General features: G+C 41.0%; 1 protein-coding gene across 2 annotated transcripts in view; it reads left to right on the top strand.

Moving 5' to 3' along the window:
* olfm2a (olfactomedin 2a) overlaps positions 1–24663 on the top strand; it is a 50256-nt gene extending 25593 nt beyond the window's left edge. For both annotated transcript variants that reach the window (XM_061026313.1, XM_061026311.1), the window contains exons 2-6: positions 11342–11491; positions 17688–17843; positions 19586–19805; positions 21804–21910; positions 23678–24663. In XM_061026313.1, coding sequence (XP_060882296.1) covers positions 11342–11491; positions 17688–17843; positions 19586–19805; positions 21804–21910; positions 23678–24352 — 1308 coding nt within the window. In that variant the 3' untranslated portion in view covers positions 24353–24663. The remainder of the gene's footprint in view (positions 1–11341; positions 11492–17687; positions 17844–19585; positions 19806–21803; positions 21911–23677) is intronic.
* The last annotated feature ends 2973 nt before the right edge of the window (positions 24664–27636 follow it).

Genomic DNA, 27636 nt, shown 5'->3' with positions numbered 1-27636 from the left:
AAAGGGATACTTCACACATTTGCATTAAGCTCTGTATCATTAGAAACCTGGTAGTATTTTTGAATGGTCGTGCATCCAGCCCTCATTTTCCCCTGAGATGGGAAATCTTTGTATTTCTGAGTCTGAAAAGGAGCTTCCAGTGACGCAAAAATCATCATATTGCGTCACTGGAAGCTGTTGCAGTTAGCAGGGGGAAACTACAATGCTAGTTCCTCATATTTTCGACCACTGAAGCTACAGACCAATCACAGATCAGTGGGTGGGAACTCACTCCCAGAATCCAAACTTAACATCCGCCATATTGGTTGGAAGATATGCTAACAGGCTCTATGGAGAAAGCTGATAATGGAGAAAAAATATAAATATAGCGGCGAGACGGCTGCTGCTGACAGGCCGGTCTTGTGTCTTGGCTGCTGCCGCCGCTGGCCACAGGGGCCGCTGGTCGCCGGGGCCGCCTCGAGACATAAGGCCTGCCTGTCGGCGGCGGTGAGGACGAGGAGCCGGGGCCGGCTCGAGCTGGGGCGGACTGGTAGTGTGGACACAGACATAGAGTCTGTTTTCTGACAGGAATTTAGAAGATACCAATTCTGGAAGAAATCTCGGAATCAGTTGAGGAAACGGCCGTATGTGGTACTGCAGCTGCTATCAGGAGGAGTGGGAGAACTAGTAAATATGTCTGTAAACCTGACCTTAGTGGGATTGGCCTGCGGTGTTGTGCATTCTGGGATTTGGTGTCTTTCATCCACATGAACCAAAAAAGACACTTTTTGCCATTTCTCGGCCAAGAAGGCACCAACTTAAAAAAAAAAAAATCACATTTCTACTACATATATGACCCAATGTCAATACAGATTCATGTTTCAACGGGTGAAGTATCCCTTTAAGTGAAGCTCTGCAGTCTTTAGTCTCGATGGTGACACATAAAATCCTTTGATGAGAAGCTATGTGGAAAAATGTGGTTGTAGAAATTCTTGAATACACTCATAGGTATCTTATGTAAGACTAAGCAAAATAAAAAAAGAGAGAAGGGCTCAGTCAATAATCTTCAAGCTGAGATCTGAAACATTTCTCAGCAGTTCCATTGAAACACACTTCACATACTTCCGCACAGGTAAATAGTCTAAGCAGGAATAACAACAGTATGATGAATAATTCTCACTTCTAAGCAGTGTTGGATCTCACAGTACTATTCTTTAAGTGTAAAAAGTAACTGTGTTTGCTCCTTCACTATTAGCATGAAGTATAAAAGGAGACAAATTACGCCTTGGACACAATGTGACGATGGCACTGCTGAATTTGTTTACGAACACTGAAATCAACAGAGTATTCTGGCATGCTGAGCAATCCTTCTCAATAGTATGGTGTGAAAAATTTGTGAAAAAACAAAGAGACAAAAATGTGTCATCAGCAGCAGAAGTTTTAAGAGATCATACTTCAAATGCTTTCCAGTGATAATATATTAACATTAAAAAAGATGCCAATTACAACAATAAGGCATTTTTCTAATTGACTAGTTAAAGTTCAAGGAGGACTGATAAGAAATGTCTCTTTTGACTTGACAAAACAATATCCATCACTTCAGCCACACTGTTCTGCCATGTGATGTTCTCTGTGGTAGTTTGTCAATGTACATAAAGTAAGCTTTTGCCACATTTGATTTCAAATGTACAAATAGTGGTTATGGTAAATATTTGGTACATATTTCAGCAGGTGCTTACTGACTGAGGAAGCTGGTTTTTCCTGCTCCTGAAGTTGTGCCAGCATGTCTATATTCCAAGATACATCGCACACATACAAGCAGCTGCAGCCTTGGCCTCACTGTGTAGCATTTCTTTTTTTGGATACTTAGGTTTTTTTTATAAATAAAGCTGAACAACAAGTTAGACTTAACAGTGTGAAATATATCCGTATACATGATATTCTCTGCAATGAGACGTTTGGAAACAGTTTTGGTGTTGGCTAGAGAGACTGCAAATCCCAATCTCTTATCTTCATTTAATGCAAAAGAAGAGTTTTCAGAGCCTGAAGGCTTTGGACTGCATTTTGGTCACCAAAGTGTTGTGATTCTGTTCGTTGTATGGGTAGTATTTTTTCACTGCCGTTTCAGCAAGCATTAGCATTGTGCATGAAACTGGTCAGTGTAAAAGGCAAAGAAAAGAACCTGTTGTTATGCAACATCGGAACCCATTGTTAGTAATTTAACCTCTATCATGCTTTATTTGATGTCTTTAGACAGAAAGCTGCATGCAAGTAAATCTTACTTCAACTATATTCTTACTGATGACTCTTTAAGACCTAGAAAATGATAAATGGACTTGAGCTTATACAGCGCTTTTCTAGTCTTCCGACTACTCAAAGAAAAACAAACAAGACCGTCAGGATAAAGATTCACTATTTCTATACCTAATTTTATGGAACAATGTACGACAATTTGCACGTAAATGTAGAAGAAATCAAGTCTATCCTGTGTAAATGTCTCTCTAAGTCATGACTGTCTACAATGAGTGAGAAGCACGAGTCCCACCGGGTGCGTTGTTGTGGGAGCTGTGTTTACATCATGTTTACATGGAAGGGAAGGCCATCTCCGACAACTTGCATATAAAGCTGTTTTGAGTCAAGGACTAGAGAAAAGTAGAATTATATAACCTACTCACTGCATATTTGAATGTCACAGAGCGTTTTTAGATCACGGTCTTTCCGTGTCAATTTACATGCTAACGTGTGCTAACATTAGCTTGCTAACACAACAATGTAGTCAATTGCAGCTCGAGCTTCAGAAAACGTTGTCTGCAGCTTGCACTTATTGGTGCTTCATTGTGGTGCTTTCCATTTGATAAGTCCTTCATGTGAAAGCTAGCGGAGGGGGGTTAATGGTGTGTCACTGGAGGAGAGCTTCTGTATGGCAGAGGTGTCACCAAACCACAGTGTTGTTTTGGTTTCATGCTGGTGCTCAAGGGTGACATCTACTGGATCAAAAAGTTGCACATTCTTCCTTTAAATGTCTAAAACCTCTGCCATGGGGTAGGTGTGCGATGGCACAATTTACAGCATGCCGTTTAAACTGCCGTTTGTTTTGACATTTTCCAGAGTAAAGATTTACAATTAGTGAAACATTTGACTGTGTGAACAGTTGGCAGCATCAAAAATCAGCTCATACCTTGCATTTCTCACAGGAGCTTTAAGTTAGTTAGCTGGTAAACAATGGCTCCTTTCCCGCATGCCATTCCCCACTTGCTCCCTGATTTCTGACTCTATCCACTGTCCTATCTCTCCAATAAAGGCACAAAAAGCAAAAAAAAAAAATCTTAATCCTGGCTGTATTGGAGTCGAGATGGGTCTCAAGAGCGCAACACTACATGTCACTTTGTGTACCTGTTGGTATGACATCAGATTTTGCAGCTGGCACAGAGAACATCAGATCTGTATTTTCTACTACATACCCCACTCTGGTCAATAGAGATACGGTCCATTCAGTTCAAAGATTGTACATACATGTACAATGTATTATAGACTGTTTCTATATGTTTATTTGCATACATGTGAGAAGGTTAGCCAAAGCTAAATCCTAAACCTATTCACGTTATTGTTGCACACGCATGACACTGCATGGAAAGATGAAGTAATGAGAGTTTGTGTTAGTGTTTGTGTTTGTGTGTATTCCAGGTTGTGTGACTGTGACTCTCCCTTTGATATCTAAAATAAGCAAGCTGTGAGGCAGAAGAGTGAAGAAAAATATTCACACCATCAAAAGGGATCATGGAACAACAAATGGCAGCACACAAAGAGCGGGGTGCTCAGAATCCGATTGGGGTCACACTGCCTCTGTCTGTCGAGGTGTGGGACTGTAAACTTTATCACATACTGTACACCGGGCAATCCAATAAAGCAGATTGTAAAGATTGATTCTTGGCTATGGATTAAAGATTAAAGACTGGTGCAGATTTGTATTTGAGCACTTTGTTTTTATGTTTACACTGCTGCCTTCTTTTAAATTTATTCGAGTTCAGACCCGGACAGGTGTCCTCTACTGCCCGGTCAATGTTAAGCGTTGTGCACAGCTTGGGTCTCAGTGAAAGCCAATCTTGTAATGCAATTTTAAATTGTTCTGATACATTAACTAATTATAGTGATAGCCTGTGTACAAAGCAGTATTGATCCCAGCCTCTATTGGGCTAGTAATCAGGCTTTTGACATGGTTCATTTGCCATGATGAGAGTGCAATTTCCAGCCAACTGAACCTAAACTGAATCATTGCTTTGTCCTTCAAAGCAATTTGATGCTTTTCTTATTCACACACCTCTGCAATCCATATTTTCCCAGGATGAAGCCCTGACTGTGTTCTCACAGTTTATACAATGTTTTCTCACACTTGCTACCCTGCCACTCACGTCTCCGTCCTCTGCTTAACATCAGCCACGATGAAGCTATCTTTTAGCCATGTAACAGCAGAGACGATGCCAAGTACGTTTCACCGGGGCACCTGGCACTGTGCTAGCAGCCTCCTACAACAAAAAGATATCAAGTTGCAGCTACGTGCTTGTTCATGCTGAGCTTAGTATTGTGTCAGTTTTCTTTCACTAGCCCAAGATTCTCTCTTACTGAGCCTGCCTACTTCAAAAAACACTTGAAGCATCATCCTACCCCCGCTGTCATTCAAGCATGTTCGTATTGGATCAAGTGAGCTGCAGATGGAAAGTGAGCAGGACTCTGCACAGGAGGGGTGGCAGTCACAGGAGTGATGGAGAGTCAGCAGGGAGGAAAAAGGAGGCAGCAGGGATAGGAGCATGATGAGTTTATGACTCATATTATTGACTGGCAACCATGCTGCACTGATTGTGGTAATCGCTTTTCTTTGGGTGGAGGAGAGACCAGGGACTTCAGCAGGAGTCCTCATTGAGTTTTATTTTGAAGGGCACCAGATGGCCTGTGCATTGAGGATTGACTGATTGTTGGTTTGCACAGAGGGGATGTGAAGTGAATGTTTGTTTGTGTTTGGGCAATTACAGTAATATACAGTAAATTTGAAAAATGAGTTCTGATTGTTTGGCGATGGTATAGATAGAACTAAGCTCCGTGCAGCAGGGACAGATGTTTCTACTTTGCTGAGTACAAGCAGTGAGAGGATTTAAAGCCTGGCACAAAACATCAACAGAGAGAGAGAGAGAGAGATAGCCATAGACAGAGATAAAGTTAAACTGTAAAACTTGGATAAACAAAGTTGGCATTGCAGATGGAAGCTGAGGAAATGGATAGATTTTATCGGTACTACCTCTTACTTTGTAATACTTACTCTCAGACTATCTCACCTTGACGTCCCCTTCATTCTCAAAATGTTTCTTACTAACTCTCTACTTAACTTTATCTCAGTTCCTCTGTTCTGGCCCCGTCTGTCCTCTGTGGTGACGCTGTGTCTCAGATGTGATGGCAAGCTCAGTTCACAGTGTAGCTAGCGGTCAGCTCTCTTCCATATCTCGAGAGGACTCGTGCCGGCTTCCGCCCGTTTGCCCCTTTCTGCTTGCTGCTTATGAAAGTTATAATAGACTTCCCGTCATGCTCATAAAGTTTGGAGCTCTAGATTTATGATCTCATTTAGCTCTGGCTTTACAGCAGCAAGCCAGCTCCAGGGTCAGTGTAATGAAACGCCAGAGGAAGTTCATCCTGCAACTCTCGACAGTGATATGCGAAGCCTCCAACGTCTAATAGGACAATCCCTTCGAAGTTTGTTAATCATTAATATCCTCAGGGTGAGGAAGCGCTCAGGTAATGGCACAAGTTGGTTTGCTGGTTTTTATTATGGTTGCCTTGGAATTACCAATACCTATCAAAGTATCTAAAATGCAACATTTTGAATTACCTGTCAGGCAATGAAATTCAAGCAAATCTCTGCTTTTTGTGTTTTTAGTTGCTATATTTAACATGGCGCAGGTCTGGAACAACAGCATGGAAGTTTGTGAGCTTTATAAACTTTGTCTTTTAATGACCCCATTTTTATCTGGACTCCAGGTTTTATGATAAAGCACTGAAAATAGCAGATTTGATTATAAAATAAGTGTCAATCTGGAACACTCTGGAAAAACTTGTGGGCTGCTTTGTAGATGCTTCTAACTTAAGCTTAGCTTTTTTCTGTTTTCTAACAATACCATGACACAAATCCTTTATGGGATTACCTGATATGGTAAAGAAATGTTGACATAACTTGAGACACTAAGAGAGTAGTCATCCAGATGTTTGGCACAGTTTGGGCTTATGGAAAACTCTCATCATGCATCTGACAGGTAAAACATGAGGCCCATGAAGCTGGTATGAGAGACTGGCGTGGCGCTGAACCAGAGGTGTTGACTCGAGTCACTTGACTTGGACTTCAGGTTTAATGACTTTGGACTTGACTTGACAATATCATAAAGGACTTACAACTCGACTTGGACTTTAAGACTAATGGCTCGTGACATCACTTTGACTTGAGCATTATGACTTGAAAAGACTTTGGAATTTAAAGTGTGTATCACTTGCTGTATCGAACAGCACTGCATTATATCCAAACACCGAAGATAAAGAGCACGCTAAGTGCAAGCTCCCCTTTTTCTTTTATATGCAGGGGCGGCTCCACAGGGTAGCAAGGGTGGCCTGGGAACTACTAGTACTACTATGTCCTGATCTGCTAAAATGATTCGGATTCATTTACACATTGTAAAACACAGAATTCAGAAAAATTACAACTGAGAAAAAAACAGAAAATGTAAAAAAAAAAAAAACACTGTAACTGATTACTCTGATAAAATTGAATTTATTTTGGTGAAAAGTGCTATTGACTTGTTTAGGACTCCAAATTCAAAGTTTAGGACTTTGGACTTGACTTGGGACTTCCCTGTCTTTACTTGGGAGTTGACTTGGGACTTGAGACCAAGGACTTGAGCTTTACTTGTGACTTAAGATAAGATTGACTTTATTAATCCCACAATGTTAAATTACACACATAGGCTGAAATAGACACATGCACATACAGGATCTCCTATGGACATGCACTAATGAAGAGATGTCAGAGTCAGGGGAGCCAACAGTGAAGTGAACTGGCCCTTCTCCAGCTACCAGACAAATTTCCAGATTTGGTGCGCAACAGGACTTGAACCACCAACCCTCCGGTTCCCAACACGAGTCCCCACAGACTGATCTACTGCCGCCCCCACTGCAGAACAATGACTTTATCCCACCTTAGTTTGTGTTGAACTAAAAAATATCTGAATTAATAGTCAAGCAGCATATTGAACAGACAAATCTGATACAACTCAGAAAAATTGGGCTAATGCCCGATTACCTGAATTGAATGTGATCCCTTTCGTCTGCAGCATAAAGGAAAAAGAAAAGCATCTGGCTTTTGGCTTAGTAATGGTTGCACCTTCGTTTCTCATCTCCTCTTCAACTGTCTCAGCAGGTTTTAACTCAAGTTGTCATTCCGTATTGTGACTGAGCACTATTTGAACTAAGCTAAGGAAATAGGAACCATTACTCTTCTCCCTGTCAGCCGTTCTCAAACCACAACTCTTCCATTTCTGCCTATCAGTATATCAGGAACTCCTGCTGCAACAGTTTTTTCTTTTTTGGGGGGCGATGGTAGTTGGAGACTAGAAGACGTACCAGCAGGGGATGGTGGGACTTCATAGGCCCAGACTGTCACATGTGATGTCATGGGGATAGAGGGAACCCTGGGTTGATGCAAAAGAGGCAAGCCAGAAAACTTAAAAGAGCAATTTTCGCTTTAGCATGTGAGCCCAATTGATTTTTCATCTCTCTTGCCCTCCGAGGTTTCCTGTTGTTTTCATTGCTGCTGTCTTCTTTCTTAATGGGCTTTAGCCATGACTGTGACAGCTTCGAAACCTGGCACTTACATATTCTATTTCATCCTTCACATCTAATGGTTAGATTTCTGGAAGAGCCAACTGAATACCTCCTCTCTCTTGAAACCACCATCTGTGTCTGGGAGGGGAGGATTGATTATTTTGCAGACCTGAAGTGCTCCCTGCTAGCTGACACTGATAACATGATATGGATAGCACAGGTTATGTTATCATCACTACTTCAATGTTAACACACTGAGCCCTGACCTGGCTACAGTGCAAAAATATAATTCATTTATTGAACTCTGCATATTGTTTTGTAACATGAGTTAATGAAAATCTTGTTTTTCCTGCACTAATGAGATATCTGATGGCTGCATGGTGTGAGCACTATGTTAAATGACCCAATGTCAATGACCCACTCTTCACTGCAGAGAAGAGCCTTAACCGTATTTACATGAACAAGCCAAGATTCTAAAACATATTCAAGTTTACTTCTTGCACCGAGGGAGATCGGTTGTTTATGAGGCCTGATTTGTACGCAGATGTCCTTGCAAAGGCTCAGGCACAAAGCATAAAGGGACAGAAAGATTTGCATTAAAGAAATCCTCTCATAATCCTCTACAGTGCCTGGTGCTGTTGTGAAAATGGGGAAGTTAGTGCAGAATGGATAGGTGGGTGGTAATGAAATTGGAACTGATTCAAATAAGCTCTTAATTTCAGCCCGGCATTTATGAAACATTAATGAAGAGGGGAGAAGATCTGTTGCTGAGAGAACTCCCTGGCTCGGAAAGAGCACATGAGGAGCACAGCACGAGTTTAAACATGTTGTATAATGAAGAAGGTGTTATGATAATTGTGTTACAGTTCCTTCTATATTACCTTGCTGACTTATGACACTGCCCAAAATGAAACCAATAGAAAGAAGAAAAAAAAGCAGCCTGACGAACAACTGTGGTTCTCTCTCAAGCTGACAGCAACATCAAATATTGATGCACACTTCTGCATCCATCGCAGGAATCTTTCTGAACCAAAAAGTGAATATCTGGTGCGTAGGCAGACAGCCCCCACATGTATGGATATGAGGTAATTTTATTGAAGGCAGGAGGCTGCACATAGCCTCCGAGTGAGTAACTTAAGAGGATTCTGCTGTTTGAGGCAAACTTACCTCCACCTGTTAACACTGCAGGATATCAGCTGTAATGAGAATCCGGCGCACCATACTGTGGAATCACAATCCACTATCGTAAACACATTCATAGTATTGTAGCAGCTATTGCATATGCACTGTAGTCGTGCAGTGAGTTCAGCCACAGGGAAATCCAATAAAATCCCCTCAGGGGGAGATCTGCTGTGCAGCAACAGTTTTAAAGAGCATGTACAAATAAAAGCATTAATATACATTGCAAGCATATGTACGGTATATTCTGTGCTTGTATGTTCATCAGCAGTTATGTCTTGTACATATATACAGAGGTATGCTCACATAAATATACTTAAGGGCTCAAACAGGCATAGAGTCCTGACAGTGAGTGAGATGCAGGCAGGAAAGCAGATGGAAGAAAAGAATCTCCCCCTCAGGCGATGGCGGAATGAAATACTCAGTCAGATGCAGTTGAAAGAAACCGAAGGAGGTCTTATCGTGGAGTCTGCCTCGTTTGTCTCGTCTTCGCTTCAACTCTGGCCTCTGTAGACCTCTGTCTTCCACCTCCGACTAACATTCCTCCGATGCTGGAATTCCTCAAGATGCATAATGATAAGAAAAGGTGCTGACTGAGAAATCTGCGCAGGGCCTCTGCAGGAGCGGGCCGCACACTGACTCACAAATATGCATCAGTATTAAAAAATAATGGAATGATCATTTAGCTGCTGAGGTCCACTGTGAGTCATTCATGTGCACAGTGGACATTCAGTCTTACTGAAGTATTACGAATAGGTGTGTAATATTCTCTGAATAGAAAATGGAATACAATATTACTCCTGACTTACTTTAATTAAACTTAGATTAATTAATTTAGAAAGTGCATGAGTCCATTAAATATACTTTGAATATAATGAAACATAAATATGAAAGGGATGTGATAGATAACGGCTGCTTATTGTTTAGTCGACATTATATTATATTTAAGTGTAGCTCACGTAGGTATTTTCTTTTTGCCACAGTTCATTTGGAGAAAGCCAGATTTAAAATTAATTCATTCTGAGAGAGTAAGGGAGAAAGTGGGGGAGGAAAGAGAGAAAGCGGGTGGAGAACCAGGGGACTCTCAGGAGTGACAAGATGTGACAGTGAGCACATTGGCTTGCAGGGCGGTTGCTACTTTACACTCCAATCACACAGTCCCCCCTGTCCCCCAAGACATTTTAATCTGATCCCTGGGCCCGAGAAGACGAGAAGCAAAGCACTGAGAAGGAGTGCAGAGCGGCTAGATTTTACACAGCCAGCCTTTTCTCTTCCACTTATGTGGATGGCTCTTTAATTTTATCACTAAAATAGCTGCTCCTTTTCTCATTACATTTTGCTTCATATGCTGAGAGTGTGTAGATGCTGTGTGAATGAAGCCAGGCCTTTTAAAAAGTGTGTGTACATGAGTGTGTTCTCTCTAGCACACAGCACTACTTTTGATTGGATTAGTCAGAGAGAGAGAGAGACATCAACTCTTTCAGTCCGCCCCTCCTCCACTGGTAACAGGCTGCATTATCGATCCTGAACAGCTCCATTTCCTCTCTGTGTCCAAACTTATTAGATGCTCTGCTTTCACGCAGTCTGGCCTGATCTCCCTCCTTTCTTCCTCTTTTCTTTGAAATACCCGTTTTCCTCTCATTTGTCTTTGTCTTTCTTCATCCTCCATCAAGATCCAACTCTATCTCTGTCTGGCCATTGTGTGTTTTTCAGCCCTTTGTCTATTTTCCACCAGTGATCTTGTCTTATTTTAATCTGCACTCATTTTTTGCTCATTTTCTCCCTCTGGCTCGTCTATCCTCATCTCTTTACTTCATCTTCTCTGTCTTTAACTGCTGTGAGCTTCACTTCTGTCAAGCTCTGGCTTTGCTTTCTCTCTTGATGTAGCTCTCCAGTTAATAGTGAAATAAGACTGTGAATGATTTTGAGTTGCTTGTGGAATCAATCGCCATTAATTGTCTGTGGAGAAGAGTAACTTCTGACAGGATCTCAAGAGAAAAAAGAGAATACCATGGAGACAGTACGACTGCAGCTAAATTATGGTGACAGAATGGGCACGACTAATCATGATATGGAATTTATTCAAGATAACTTTTCCCTCTAAACACTTTCAACAACAACATCGAGTGTTGGATATATCTATACGTTTGGAAATGTTTTCATAGCTTTATACTCTTTTCAGATTATTGTTGATGCTGGTGGATTAATCCTGTCTGCCTCCATGCAGTTTGAAAATTCTACTTGGGAGCAACATAGATAAACTGAAGACAACAGAAGCAACCACTTCCTTCCTCTGGTCTAACTTATATATGTCTTTGTGTCCCTGCAGGCTCTGTACCCGAGCCCGGAGGAGGGCTGGCAGATATACAGCTCGGCACAGGACGCAGATGGGAAGTGTATCTGTACCGTGGTCGCACCAGCCCAGAACATGTGTAACCGCGACCCACGCAGCAGGCAACTCCGCCAGCTCATGGAGAAGGTGACAGCTGTCAATAACACACTCACTCTTGAGACACGACTGAAGCCCACACAGACACACAAACAAACAGTCACGCTGCACCGCGCTCGTGTCTGGCACCGTCTGTCACATGTAGGCTGCTGAAGTGAACAGTCTTACTTCTTTTAGTACACAGTTGATCAGCCATGCAGATGAAGATGAACTGAACTGATTTGGGGTGTTTACCAAAAGGTGTAGGACAATACCCTGCACACTTTTCTGTAGCTGTTAATCATAACAGACTGTAAACAAAAACATTTTAAAAAAACACAAAAACAGCTGCGTCGTAGCTGAGAAGTGTGATAGGGAGTAAAAATGCTGAACAACATGATGGCGTTTGATGACTGACAGTGAAAGCAGCGTAACGTATGAACTAGACAGTGGTAACATTCTCTCATAAACTGCTGTTTTTTGTTACTGACATGTGCTTGGATTTAAATGCAGAATGTTGGATGCACATTATTATTTTTCTTTCAAAGATGATTAAACCCATATTTAAAATCTGTTGAGCCATAGTAGTCAAAAAGAAAGCAAAACCTCAGAAAACAGTCAAACTTCAGTTTAGTTGTAATGGCCTGCGGGTTTACGATGTAACTTGGTTTGCAGAGTGTGGCTAATGTTAGCAATGCTAGCACCTCCAGCCTTTGGTCCTCCATGAAGGTTAATAACACACGCCTGTGCTTTGTTTAGTTATTCATTACTCCAGTTGATATGACAGTTTAAACTGACACAGCCTTGATACATCTTTATCTCACTTTCTAGAAAAAATACTGCCAGATGCGTTGCTTCCATGTGATGCTGTCTGTTCGTTGTACTTGTTTATTTGTAGGCAGTAGAGCCAGAAGATAAGGCTGTAGCCAGTCTGTGGCTATATTCCTGGTAAAATAAAGGTAAAATAAAAAAGCCCCATCTAGCAGCGGGCAGCTCCAAACAGCTTGGACATAATATATAATATTTACACTGAGGTCCAACAAGTGAAAATATAAGTAATTGCTTAGTTGACTAAACACAAACATCCCTACCCCCTCATCAGACAGAAATAAAAACAAGAATAAAGCTTTTAATGACGTTATAAAGGAAGAGGGCTCTGTGGTAGAATATTTCCTGCCATTAGAAAAGGAAGATTGCATCGATTTGCCCAGCACTAAAACATATCCATTAAGATCAATTTAGAGAGGCTTTGTCTTATGTTTGTTATATGGTTTTGTATAGTTTATATATTTTGTAGACAACATATATAACATTTGATTAAAAACTTGTAAAAGAAAGCCATCATAAGAATTGGAAACCTAGAGAAGAGAGAATTTGTAAAAACTGTAAATTGGATAAAATAGAAACAGAGGTCTACTTTCTCCTCGTCTTCCTGCTGTATGAAGCCGTCAGAAAGAACTTCCTGAACCAGGCTACAGCAGCAGAGCCACACCAGAAACTAATGAGACTATGTTTAGCAGGAGTGTCAGCACTAATACACTCAGCTGCACAATTTGTACAGTTAATTAGTGCAATAAATGTTGTTTTTTCAGTAATAATATATATATATATATATAAGTATATTACTGTTGATTGTTTTGATAACTTCAGCAACAATGTCCTGCCAATAAAGCATGTTGAACTTGAGCTATAAAATCAACCTAAAGTGAGACAATGCTTTGTTTTCATTGTCGCACAGTCAATTCTGCACACACTCAATCAGTTCTGCTCGGACTTGAGCTCATTCTTTATGTCTCGAACTCGAATATATCTGTCAACTTTCTTTATGTGCGTAGATGTCATTAAAGTAATACAAGAATGTGTACACACACAAAACCTTCAAGTAAACAGAGAGAAAAGCAAGCATACACTGTTTCAGCAAGCAGACAATAAATCCATGTTTTATATACAAGGAGTAAAGTGTTATTGACCTGTGGCGCAGTGCAGCGTATGCAAATGTAATTTCCTGCTTGTATCCAATGCATGTACACTTGAACACATACACTCACATCCGGTGTGTGAGACAGACAGGAGAGGACCTCTGATCACCAACGACCCCAAGCTGCTTTTTGACTCACATTTGGAGATTTTTAGGCACTGTACCACTTGCCCTAAACTAAATGGTTAAAAAACAGAAATAATGTTTCAAAGCTTTCATTTGCTTGCTGAGCCATGGCAGCTTGCTCACAGCTGTATTTTGTGGACAGTCGAGACTAAAAACACAAGTTTATGAGTTTGGCTCCACAGAGCGGGTGAAAGCCTGTGAGCAGAGACACAGAAGAGACAGGAGGGGCTGACATTGATGTGGTCTAGTGAGGGAGAGGTGGTGGTAAATTGAGATGCTGAATAGGTTCTGAAGTCCTGGCAGATCAATGAGACACCTGAATTCACATATTGCATTCATTCTCATTGAAGTTCGCCTTTTCCCCTGACAGTCTCTGTCTGCTGCTCTTTCAAGCACACATTCATGCAGACAAAACCCACACTTGTACACTCTTAAAAGGAGAGGTATAATAGAGCAGGCATATTCTGGCAGCTTTCAAGAGACAGTGTATATGTTCACAGGGATACAGTATATGCAGAAATGTAAATATGTACTGAGCGCTGTGTAAGAACCGTTATATACAGTATGTATGTGTGTGCATTCTTTTGTAAAGCTCAGGCAGTGTATTGGTAAAGGACAAAAACAGCAGGGAAATAAACTTGCCCATATTTTCCTGAAGCACAACATTTGGTCTGTTCCTTGTGAAATATAGCAAAGCTCATAGCTCTCTACACAACTACCTCATAGACCTGCAATCACATTATAATTATCACTCAGCCGTTACTATGAACGATGGTCTTTATTTTTAACTCTCAACTCATTACTCTTTATCTCCAAAGATGAAGATAACTTCATCCAAATAAACAAATTGAATCTCAAACTGCTTTCAAAGCACTAAAGAAACTAGATGAGAATAAAAAGGATTCTTATTGGTCTGCCGAAGGATGTCACCAGGAGCTCATTATTTTTCTTTTCACGTCCCACCAACGAAAAGTTTTTTTATCCATCTGCACTGTAGGACGATGATGTTAACAGTGACTGTGATGAAGACATAACCATTCAGAGAAATTAGTATATTCCTCAGTGAAGAAAATCAATTAAAGCTACCAGAGATGAGCCTTTAAAAACAGATTTATTTGTAAGGGAGTAAAGCCATAAATATCACACTCTTTTGATGTTTATAAAGGTACTTGTTGGTGTCCAGTGTATTTCAAGTGAGGTGTAGATTTCAGCTCTTAGAATTAGGGTTGCAAATAGTGCCGGTATCATTGTTTATCCTCTTCACATGCACACTGCTCTTAATACACCAGCGATCAGAGCTCAGTGCTCATGTCAAAAACAGTCCACAGCTCAGCCTAATGAGGACACCTGGGGTCAGTGCTGTTTTGGCCTCAAACAAGTTGAAAGACTGTGTTTGTGTGTGCAATAAGACATTTAAACCCAGAGCATGTGGGATTGAGTATTATAAGCAGACAAGAGCTCTCCACTGACAGAGCAAACCAAGGTTACACTAACAATGTCTAAAGCGCCCTCTGTTAAAGAATGCTGTGTAGCATCGAGCTAAAGTCTCTATTCAGATTTCTGCAAAGTTAAGCAATACGGCGTCGAAAGCAGAGCTCACCTTGAACGACGGGGGTGTGAGGACGCTGTCGACATAGAGTTTGAACACCTCGTCCCCTCTAACCTCTCCGTCTGAGTGTCTGGTTTGAGATGGGATAAACTGAGATAGGAGGGCAGAGTCTGCGCTGAAACACATAAACACACTTGAGTATTTGGCACAAAGTGAGTCATTACAGTGGACATGAGGTAGACACACCTGTGAGTGATTCACAGTGATTGTACCTGTGAGTGATTGGATTCTTGGAAGTGTGAGGGATGGGAGCATCTGATGGGGCCAGAGGACACTATGAAATGCCTGTCTTTTTTTGTAAGATTACTTATCATGGCTCAGAGAATACAGAAAGACCAGGCTGAGATAAAAGCCTATAGCGGGGGGGGGGGGGGGGGGGGGTGCATGTGTTTCGACTTCAGGCAGCTGGATGAGTTCACGAAAACACCTTCTTTCAACTATCCCATCTGCACTGCTGTCAAATAGGTTTTAATTGGAGAAGAAAACATTGTCTGACCAGAAAATCCCTGGCCAGTTCATGAAGCATGTGGGAGAAGAAGTTGGGTGTAGCAAACAGTAGGTTTGGACACAGAGTGAATTGAGTGGGCTGTCAAAGAGTAGGCAAGCAAGGCATTTGGTACAAAACAGACTTGATGCCAAAGCGTGACCTATGAGAGTTCAGACTGTTTTTGTTTTGTTAGGAGACATTTCAATAAATATCTATGTGGAGTTTAAGAGGCGCATGTCTGTGTGGACGGGGCTTGTATTTGTGTGGGTTGTTGGACATATGTACACGTGAGGCTCCTGTATGCCCCAGCAGCCGTGCAACATTTGTCAATGTTCAGATGAGTTCTGGCCAGTTCAGGGCGATGTGCGGGAGATGAGGGGGCGTATGAAAGAGTAGGCTGGTTATGCAGCTAGAGAGTGGGCTGTCAAAGAGTGAGCAAGCAGAGTACCTAGTGAAATTAAACATAGTGCAGACCCGAGTCCTCGGAGAACTGAGATTCAATAAACACCTACTTGACAACATGTTTGCTACTCCATGGGAATATGTGCCGCTTGCTTTATTGTTTAAATGTTCAAGTTACTAGTGTGCAGTTTCATTTCGCCTACCACCCTTCTGTTTATAGGATATTTATATCATCACCTGACTCCTGTTGACTTTTATCACATAATTTTTAGATATTATGTTTTTTATGTAACATCCTGAGCAATTCGGAGCTGCCCTTTGAAGCTCATCACCTCCTCTTCTCTTTTGTTCTTGCTTCTTATTTTTCTGCTTTCGCTTGTTATTAACACCAGTCTGTTTGTGTTTATCATAAAAACTTCCATTAATAGCCTGGGCTTCTTATTTACCTTAATCCATGAAATGACCCTCCCTTCATTTGGTACAGGCCTCAATACTAGACAGGCCTTTATTTTTTAAACAAAATTTGTGCACTACAATGATGGGAAGGATTTAACCATGTACTGAAATAGGTAATTGATGAATAGATTAAATAAAAAATCCATAATTGTAAGACAGCCCATCATTTCCAACCAGCTGCACTGTGGGGGGGAGAGAGATAGAGAAAGAGAGAGAGACCCCCTGTTAATATAATCACTAACGAGTGCTGCGCTGACCAATGGAGCAGTGTAAACATACAAGAAAGTACTTTGTTGTTCAAAGCAGATATTATAGCGTTCAAATTTCAGATGACCGATGGAAAAAACATTTGTTTTCATAATTTCAACACCTATCGCCTGCTGATCTTTAATTTTCTTTCTCACAACAGTCACACAAAAGCACTATTCTGTCTTTTCTGGACAGATTTGAAGGTTTATTTAATTTATTTATTTTGACAGTAACAGTGTACAGCCAATTAGCTGTACCAGTTAGCTATGAGCTAATATGCATCTGTATTCTCTGGTCTGTCTGCTTTGTCTCCCTACCTTTGGTCAGAAAACTATTTTATCACTGAATGCATAGGAGCCTTTAATTGAGAACTGTCTAATCAGTAACAACACCAGGGGAGTATAAGGGCCTGGGCCTTAATTTAGGATGGGTTTTAATTTGAAGTTTTACGGTATGTTTAATATAATGTCATGTTTTTATGCTTTGCTCTACACTGAACAAAAAGGTTTCGATTGTCTTTAAGCCGTCAAGTTTTTAAAGGGCATTGCCTTAGTAGAACATATTCTGTTGTTTGTTTTTATTGTCACACTTATACTTCTCTTCCGACTGGATTTAAAGAATAAAACTTCAATGTTGACATGACAGATCTTAAACTGTGCTCATTAGTCTACAACAACAGCAAGTTTAGTTTGATTTGCAAGCTGAGATGTAAAAGTCTATTTCTTTAGGATGAACACACAAATTATGCAATAATTTAACCATGGACAATTTGTGTGTGTGTGTGTGTCCTTGTGGCTCTGCGTGTGTGATTCTGTGTGTGTGTGTGTGTGTGTGTGTGTGTGTGTGTGTGTGTGTGTGTGTGTGTGTGTGTGTGTGTGTGTGTGTGTGTGTGTGTGTGTCCTTGTGGCTCTGCGTGTGTGATTCTATGTGTGTGTATTAGGTTCAGAACATTAGCCAGTCTATGGAGGTGCTGGACCTGAGGACGTACAGAGATCTACAGTATGTTAGGAACACAGAGAGCCTAATGAAAGTGGTGGATGGAAAGCTGAAGGTGGCCTCGGAAAATCCCCGCAGTCTCAATCCAAAGGGCTTTCAGGTAATTGGCTGTCTGTCACCTCTTGTGCGCTGGTGAGTGTGTTTATTATTGGGGAGTGAATTCAGACACCATTAGATGTGGCCCTGCTCTCTGTGTGCACACTGAGTGCATCACAACCTCTTTTGCACTTCACAGACAGTAACATTTTGCGTGACTCGTGAAAGACTACGTCAGCCGAAGCGCTAACACAATTCCAAAACTATCTCTTCGTCATGCGCCAAACATTTTTGCTTACTCACATGCACCTGAATCATTTAAAGTCCTGGTCCTACGAGTGGACTGTTAATTTTTCTGTCGTCCTCGTTTTACACCCTTCCCTCACTCTCCTCATTTAAAGATACACTTAACATTCTGGTGACTGCTCTTAGATAGCAGGCACATATATTCACATTTATCTCTTCCTTATCTCTACAAGCTGAAGCTCAGCTGCCATTATCAGTAGGCCTTTTTGTCTTCCTGTCAGCGAGCTGTCTGGCCCAGGCTTTCTCCACATTCCTCACACTCTTACTGATATTAGATGGGCCATAAAGTAGTTTGATTAAAAAGATGCCTTGATAAATGCTAAGTGTGCTTAACCACTAGGAAACTGCCTCAACAAGGGGACAAGTGTGAATAGCTGTGTTTTACTTTCAGTGCATCTTATGAAAGAAACTCCAAATTAAGTAATGACAATGTTTTTCAAATTTAGCTTATTCATCAGAAGAACCGCAGATCACTAAATTCTGCAGAATAGTAAGCATTTATTCCAAGATTTGTGTAAATACATATTTGCAATCCAATAAAGAGAAAAAAGGCACTTTAGAGAAGCAGGATTGACCAGAGCAGGTTGGCTGATGAATGCTTGCAGCTCAAAGTTGCCAATGGCAAAGCGTGGGAGATTAACGAGAGCGAATTTTCGCAGCTTGAAAAGGGGAAAATGAGATTTATGATGTGGCGCCACGGGGCTGAGAGCTGCTCCATCACCAGATTTACGATAAACCTTAACAAGAAGGAAACAGCCCCTCCTGTGGCGGCTACACTTTATTGATACACCTTTTTTCTCTTTTCTACCTTCCGAGCAGGCAGCCTGGCTCTCCTGCTGCTCCCTGCACTCCAATCTAAGGACACATTGTTCTTTTCCACTCGTAAACAAAAGATCTATCACAGACCAAGTTTACACCCAGCAGTATGCTCCTTGCTGTGGTTAAAATAAAACAACTCAAATCAGCTTAGTCAAGAAGCAGACTTGTATTTGATCAAACTTCAAAGAATGTGCATTTCCCATTCATACAGAGGAGTGTTTATTGAAATAAATTGCTCTTTACAGCTCATGCAAACAAGCCTGCACAATTGAAACAAGTGCACAGCAGCTTGCCCAATAAAGAAGATTGCATTGCAACAATTTTTTATTGTTGAATATGTATCTTGGGATGGAAATGAAGAGTATAATTATTTAAAATAAAGCCAAAGAGAAACCCAGTTTCACTGCTGATAACAATTTAAAAAGACTCAGTAAAGAATGATTCTGCACAGTGCATTTAATGTCATGATAATTCTGTGCACTAACATGTCAATACCAAGCTCCACTATGGGTTCTTGATTGAGAGATTGTCGGCTAACCAGAGGCTACAACTAAAGATTGAAGGGCTAGCTCCTCTGGACACAACCCCTGTACTGACTGGTACCTGATATATTCTCCCAGGGTTTAAGCCTACCCACCTCCTTTGCCATTCCATGTCTTCCTCTGCAATTACTTTTTTTAGGAGTTAAAAGATAAGGTGACTCAGCTGCTCCCCCTGCTGCCAGTGCTGGAACAATATAAGGCAGATGCTAAGATGATCCTTCGTCTTCGGGAGGAGGTGAGGAATCTGTCCTTGGTGCTGATGGCCATCCAAGAAGAGATGGGGGCCTACGACTATGAGGAGCTACGCCAGAGAGTCCTGCTTCTGGAGACCAGACTCCACTCCTGCATGCAGAAACTAGGTATAAAATATATGCAAATGAGGGGGTGGGTGGTCTTTAAATGTTTAATTGGAAATCCATTAACCAATATGATCGTAGAGAAAGGAATCGGTAAGACAACAGCAGTGTAGAGAGAAATCGATGGTCAAAAGTATGTTGTTAAATGTCAACACTTCCACTCTGCTTAGCTCAAATTGTTGCATTAATTAAAAGAAACAGCCTAAAAACATGAATGAATAATTGATTGTTCTCGTGCAATGAGTTAGCTTTAGTGATGATTTGACAAAATCTCATTCATATCAACTGATGAATTAATGGAAAAGGACTGTCGTTGTTTCTATGCCTTTAGCTCATTAGTGCTTTGTTATTGTGTTTATATGACTTACATAATGCAAGTTACTTCATGCAGAGAAAAAGTAATTACAAACACTCATTGATCAATTAGATATATTTATGGCCAGGTAGATGTTATGAATTTGTAAAAGCTTGACAAAAACAGACAAAAATATTCAATAGGAGGCCTGCTTTAGTGGAAATCTAAGAATAGAGAATAAACAAAGAAGCAAAGATTTTTTTTAATGTGTTTGGAGAATCAATCTATGTTTTTTTCTTAACTAATACTTTATTTAAAGAGGTCATATTATGCCCTTTTTGGGGTTCGTATATTTAATTTATGTACCTACTAAAGTATGTTCACAATAGCTAAAGTTATAAAAAAAAGTGTCTGTTTTCATGTACTGCCGCTCCATGCAGCGGCTCGCTTCTGACTCTCTCTCTAAGGCTCTGAAGTGCCCACATTCAGAGTCCCCACGTGTGCCAAGTCTGATCTGATTGGTCGGCCTGTCGGCTCTGCCGTGATTGGTCAGTCGCTCAGCACGGTTCTCTGAAATGTCACGCCCCTTTTACCATATTGGGAATGCAGCCACTTTGGCTCCGAGGGGAGCATAAACATTAGCACCTTAGCACTACTGTGCTACCGCAGGCTACGGCATATCGTGGGCGTGCTACAGAAGTTAATGGGCGTGCAACATGAGCTGCTGGGCTTGCCACAACGAGCCAATGGGCTTAGATCAGTGATCTCACACTGACAATGACGTCACACTGGCAAACATTTTATCGAGGGGGGCTAGAACCGAGCGTTACATGCTGCTAATGCTACAGCTAACAGGAGGACGTAGGAGAAGCTGCTTTTCCACAGACTTTGAATTTTTGCCCGTAGATGTGCCTAAACATGCACAGGACACATGGAAAACACACTAAAGCGCATATAAAACCAGAAAAAGCATAATGTGGGACCTTTAAATCCCAAAGGGGAAATATGGGTTTACACTCTGTTATTAAGAGATATCGCACAAATAGGAAGGAAATACAAACATGCACAAACAGGATCTATAGACATGCATATATGGAGAGATGTCAGAGTGTCTGACCTCAGCAGTGCTCAGGAAGTTAACTTTCACCTCTCCAGTAAGCAGACCAATTTCCATAGTTTGGTCAGTATCAGGACCTGAGCAAGCAGCCCTCCGGTCCCAACCAAAGTCCCTACAGACTGAGCTACTGCCGCCCGATAAACCTTGTTCAATCTTCAGTATGCTAAAAAATGGAAGAAGAGAACCCTAAAAACTGCAGAAAGGAGCACTTTTCGGCTCTCTGTAAAGAAATAAAATTAGGGTTGTGTAATCTTTAAAAACAAACTTTATGTTTCAGCATCAAACATTCATAAGGAATTTAAACATATGTTAATTTAAGGAAGTTGATAAATTGATCATTCAACATGCTTGTCTTCAAAAAGGGGAATATATAAACCATTTGGAAATCATTTAAAGTACTTAAAATGAACATTTCAAACGTCCCAGTATTTTTAAAATGTGTTTTGTTACTGTAAATTGTAATTCAAAGAACAACGTGAATGCCTTTTAGCATGCTGCTCAGAATGATACCCTCTGCACTGTTTCTCACAGAATGATGCTATAGCTGGGCCCTGACTGCTCTAACCTCTTCCTCTTCTTCGACCTACAGGTTGTGGGAAGCTAACTGGTGTTAGTAATCCAATCACAGTGCGTGCATCAGGGTCCAGGTTTGGCTCCTGGATGACAGATACCATGATCCCCAGCTCAGACAACAGAGTAAGTCCCCTCTGGTTCTACTACCCATGTTTGTAATTCAACTAACTTAGAGGATAAAGCAGAACCTAAATCCCTGTCAAGAACAAGTCCAAACTCAGTTAGGTGCTAAATGTAGAAAATATCCCGAACAGTAGTGCTGTCATGATACTTTAGTGACTAATTGACTGGTTTCCCTGAGAAGGACGTCCCATGCACTCTTAAGAAGGAAAGAGAGAGAGAGATGGAGAGAGAGCAACATGGACACAAAGCGTCATTGATTGATAGCATCCCTTTCCTCGTCTTCTTCTGTCACTGCGACTCCAGCTGATTAATCACTTCATCATCAGTGGAGAAATGAATGAGTTGTTTGTGCTAAAGTTTTCTAAATCACCAGGGTAATTACTAGGAGTGTGTTGAGATGTTCTGGACCCAGATGACATAGTAATGGCTTCAGCTGATTAGAAATGGTACGTGGTTTCATATTGGCAGATACACGGTGAGAAAGGTGAGGAAGACACCGGAGGAAAAAAAATGAAAAGGAGCTGTGCCGCCTGGTTGCTTGAAGAAGTGGTAGAGATGGATAAGTGGAAAAGTGGTTTCTTATCCATCCATAGGGAAGAATGGAAGCTGATGAACCTATAAAGGAAAGAAGACGTCAGCCTTTTTCATCCGCACACTGTATCATAACAGGCTTAATAGATATTGCTACCAGAAAAGGTCAATTAATGTGATTGAATGCTCTGATCTTTGTCCTTGATCACCTGACTATAGCTGATATAACATGAGACCCTTTATACCAATCACAGATTATAGATTGATACATCAGCAATATATCAAAATCCCCACCAATGATGATAGTCATATATGGGAAACATCATTGTCACTGAGAGGCCTAACAGAAAAAATCTCAGCAAAGAGGATTTGGCCTGGCTCAGCTCCTGTTCCTTGCTTCCCTCCAGGGAGTCATTTAGCTAGCATATGAGAAACAATGCCTAATGCTTCATAATCTTCCCTTCTCCATAATTCAGTTGCTGCACCTCACCACCCCCCAAACTCCTCCCTTACCCTTCCTCTACCCCCAATGGGCTTGTTATTGAAGTAAAGTGCTTGGCTTACACCATGGATGAAGGCAAGAGCCAGAAGAGAGAGAGATGGCGGTGAAAAATGACCGGTGGTGGATCAGTGAACTGAGAGCTACAACTTAGCAAAGCTCTTCTTGACATGTTAAGGAAAAAATAAATACCTAAGCCAACTGCAGTTTAATTGAATCAATTAAAAGCTGAACTGTGCTTCGATGGGAGGGAATGAGATGGGGGATGCAGCCAGAGAGGGGCCATGTCGGTGGAGAGATCCGCTGAGAGTGCTTGAGGAAAAAGATAGAGCTGCTAAATGGATTGATTTTCTGTAAATGTGGACTGGAAAGGGCAGAGAGCACAAGCAGTGGCTGACTGCAAGGAGCAGGCAACGTCTTCATTCCCACATGAGGGAGAGATCGATTGTTCCGCACACACAGAGTCAAGTATGCATAAATGCAGGAAGGCATACATTCACCCTCATCACTTTGAGGTTCTACACGTATACACAATACCCTTTCTTTGCTCAGGGCATAGCCACAGGCTGTAATAAAACATGGCTTGAAGTGCTCTTGCAGAGAGGTGAGTCAGGTGTAGGGAAGAAATGTTCTCCTCTCTAACCTCTACATCTTCTCATTTTGTCTTTATTTAAATACCTCGTTTTCTTAATTAGTCTGGTCTTCCCAATTGGAATTAATTTTTCTTCTCTTAACAGGTTTGGTCCATGGATGGTTACTTCAAGGGACGTCGTGTCCTGGAATATCGCACAATGAATGATTTCATGAAGGGCCAGAACTTTGTGCAGCACTTGCTGCCTCACCCCTGGGCAGGCACTGGCCATGTGGTCTACAACGGCTCCCTGTACTACAACAAGTACCAGAGCAACATCATCATTAAGTACCACTTCCGTTCTCGAAGTGTGCTGGTGCAGCGCAACCTGAATGGGGCTGGCTATAATAACACCTTTCCCTACTCTTGGGGCGGATCCTCAGACATCGACCTCATGGCAGATGAGAATGGCCTGTGGGCCGTTTACACCACCATCCCTAATGCTGGGAATATAGTCATCAGCCGCCTGGAGCCTCAGAATCTGGAGGTGTTGCAGACTTGGGACACAGGATTTCCCAAGCGAAGTGCTGGAGAGTCATTCATGATCTGTGGCACACTTTACGTCACCAACTCCCACCTGGCTGGTGCCAAAATCTACTTTGCCTACTACACCAACACATCGAGCTATGAGTACACAGACATCCCTTTCCACAATCAATACTCTCACATCTCCATGATGGACTACAATCCCAGGGAGAGGGTCCTGTACACATGGAACAACGGACACCAGGTGCTCTACAATGTCACACTGTTCCAGGTTATTAAGACTTCTGGGGACTGAGAGCTTCAGTGGGACCCACTCAAATAATGCTGTGACCATTGTACTGGGAGGGGCAAATGAGATGGGTGGAGGTGGGTAAAGACTGTGGGAGTTGTGCGTTGGGGGCTTTGTTTTACGGGCAAAGGCTTGAATTTTTTAAAAAGAATTTCAATCTTCATTGAGTGCAATTATTCACATTCTCAAAAAAACACTCCAACAGCAACGTCGGTAAAGAAACAAGGACTGAACGCTTCTCTTTTTTTCTTTCTGTGATGAGTAAGCATGGTTCTTTTTATTTGTGATGAGAAATAAATATCAATCTTTACCATTTATGACTTTGGATTTCATTATCCCATCTATATCACGGAGAACATTGTCGTGTTTCAAAGGGGAAGGACAACAAGACAGAAACTCTGTGTTGTAAAAAAGCATTGGCTTTAAACTTGGATGTGTGTAATCCCAAGGTCAGCACTGCATACAGTCTAAGGAAAAGACAAGTGTAACATTTCTTTATTCCTTGTTCAGTGAAAACTAGCAGAAAAATAAAGAAAATATGGTCAATAGTACAATTTGAAAATAATGAAAAACCTGAAATAACTAAGTATTGCAGATACCATGTGGTCATTAATAACAGGGTGGAATGGTAAAAGAATGAAGGGACTATGTGAATACAGACAATTCAAATCCCAAGGGCTGCATTAACCCAACCTTTGAAACTATTTCATCTAATTCTTTAAATCTAAAAAAGCCAGGGGAATATGCTACTGTGCAATAAAAGAGCTTCCTTCCTTATACTCAGAGATTGTTAAATTTAACTGCAAAAGCCATTGCTGCCTTTTATTATTTCACAAGGTGAATTGAAAGTGAAAGCAAAACATTTGGTAAAATGAACAGGTGGTGGTGCGAAGGGTCGAGAAGCACAAAAGGAAAGGGGCCAGGATAAATGTAAAAGGAATTCTAACAGTATTTATGTTAGAATAAAGAAATGAGGCTTCACAGTTAAGTGTTGCTTGAAAAGCTCCAATCTGCTTTCATCTCGTTAGTTGCTCCACTCAGGGAATCTTCACAAGGAAACATTCAAACACAAGTTGAACAATAGAATAATGCTCTTATAGAAGTCTGTAATTGCAAACCTTTTATTTCTGTCTTTTTTATTAACTATTGAAAGTAATTCTGGAGCTTCATAGGCGTTCTCTGCTGTACAGAGGGCATGTCTTTAGAAAGATGCCCACTGTGCTGCCTATTTATTCATTTCATTCACAATGCACGTGAAGCTGCAGCCATTCTTTGCAAGAAAAAAAGAAAAGAAAACCGTGGTGGAAACAGAAGAAACGGAATAGAAAAGGAGGAGCCACTTTCCTTTTCCTGCGTTACCATGGTGATCCTTTTTATCCTGGATGACCTTTCTATCAATAAAGTGCTGTGCTGAAGAGAACCCTGATGAGTTCATACACAGTAGTGCCTGACATTTCAAGCACAATACTGTACACAACAATACAGAGCATCTAAGAGTGTGAGCGAGAGTTCAGGATAAACTGCACTGCAGATGGAAAACAAATAACTTGGAGAAACTGTTGCACAAAAAATAAGGATGTTGATGTAATCTGTTACCAAAGAAACAGATGTATTTCCATCATGGGCTTTAAAGGATTGTAATCAGTAAATTGCAGTTAGACCTAAAAATATTGGTTTTACCTGAGAGTAGAAACCAATCAAGATCCACCACATTATCCTTCTGCTCGTTATCAAAATGTAAAACATAAAAAAGAGCTGTTGAGCTAAGCTTTTGCATTTCCTATCTGTGCATGGAAGGAAAAAAAGGGCAGGTTGGCTATTGGAAAAAATTCAACAACAAAAAAAGTGTTGCCTTTCATCTTTCAATAAAACCTTGAGATGACAACTCAACTCTTCAATCTGTGAGAAGGGACCTTCTTTGATCATAGATATCGCACCATTTGTGTGCAGCCATTATTTCATGCAAACTGAATATTAAAGGAAGCAGACGTTCAGCTGCAGCTATCTGAGAAATGTTCAAAGAACATCTATACATTCATGAATAAAAGTTATTTAAGACTAAATCAACTAAATCTGCTCCAAAAAGAAAAGAAAAAAGGGCCTTTCATACCATTGAATGTGTTGCAGTCAAAACACATTTAGTTACAACAAAATAAAAAATGTTTTGCCGGTCTACAACTTTTAGTCTTTACACCTTAAATGAGTCTGTCTTGCAATACATATGTTACTGAGAGAAAAAAGAAAGACGATGATGTAACCAAGAACAACTGAAAAAAAGGATTGTTTTTTTTCTTTATCAATTACTGTAACTGTTGCTGCCAGCAGGGTAACCATTGCCTGCAGCACTGGAGAGACAAACATTAGCTCCGTAAGTGGCACTGAGCACGCTGTTGTGCCAACTAATGCTCAAGGCCAAGGGCTAGTAAGTGTCGGGATAATAACAATAAAGATTGGAGGCATGACGAACAGCATTACATCATCCTCGGTTGCCCTCGTGTTAGAATTGCATCAACTTATCTGTGTCAGGAGGGATGTTCTCTAGTTAAGGCCTTCTAGTCAGTACACAACCCTTGGTGTGTCTTCTTTGCTCAAGATCATTTCCAGAGGGAACATGTGAATTGAAAATGTTGAATCACTACGCTGGTTCACACAGCGAGTAAATCTCCACAGACCCAGATTCTCACATAGTGGAGCTTTATCTGTAAAACTGTCCGGTACAGATTTCAGCCTTTTGTTTAAATCTGAGCTCCTGCTGGGTGTGTCTCCGTCAGCTGTTTCCAGCCAGCTCAACAGGGTTACCTGACTGTATCTAAATGAAGTTAGTTTCCAAGGAAGACTTATGGCTGTATGAATCAAAGGCCATAAACATGCTTATTTATAATGATGTAATTGTATACAGTATATATGACAGCATTTGGCTATTGGGGCACTTTCAGAAGTTGGTTTAGAACCTATTTGGTATGAGTCGGTGGTATCCTCCCTGTCAGGAGAGTGGATGAATAAAAGCTGTGGTGAAAAGCTCAATACGATTTATGACCTTAAGTGCAAAAAATAGTTTCTAATATAAGATAGCGATGATTAGTTATTGCTTTTGTGCCAACTAGCACCTGATTTATGTTCAAATCCACTGAGACAAAACTGAACTGGAGAAAGAGAGGAAGAAGTCTCGACCTATAATCTGCTTTAAATTGCAAGGACTCACATCTAAAAAAAAAAAAAAAGAGCGAGGAGACTCATGACATGTGCCTGATGGTTTGGCAGACATTGAGAAACTGATTAATGGTGCTGAA

This window comes from Labrus mixtus, chromosome 20 (assembly GCF_963584025.1).
Source record: "Labrus mixtus chromosome 20, fLabMix1.1, whole genome shotgun sequence".
Lineage (NCBI taxonomy): Eukaryota > Metazoa > Chordata > Actinopteri > Labriformes > Labridae > Labrus > Labrus mixtus.
Note: the sequence above shows the minus strand (reverse complement) of the source record. Positions and strands in the feature narration are given on the sequence as shown.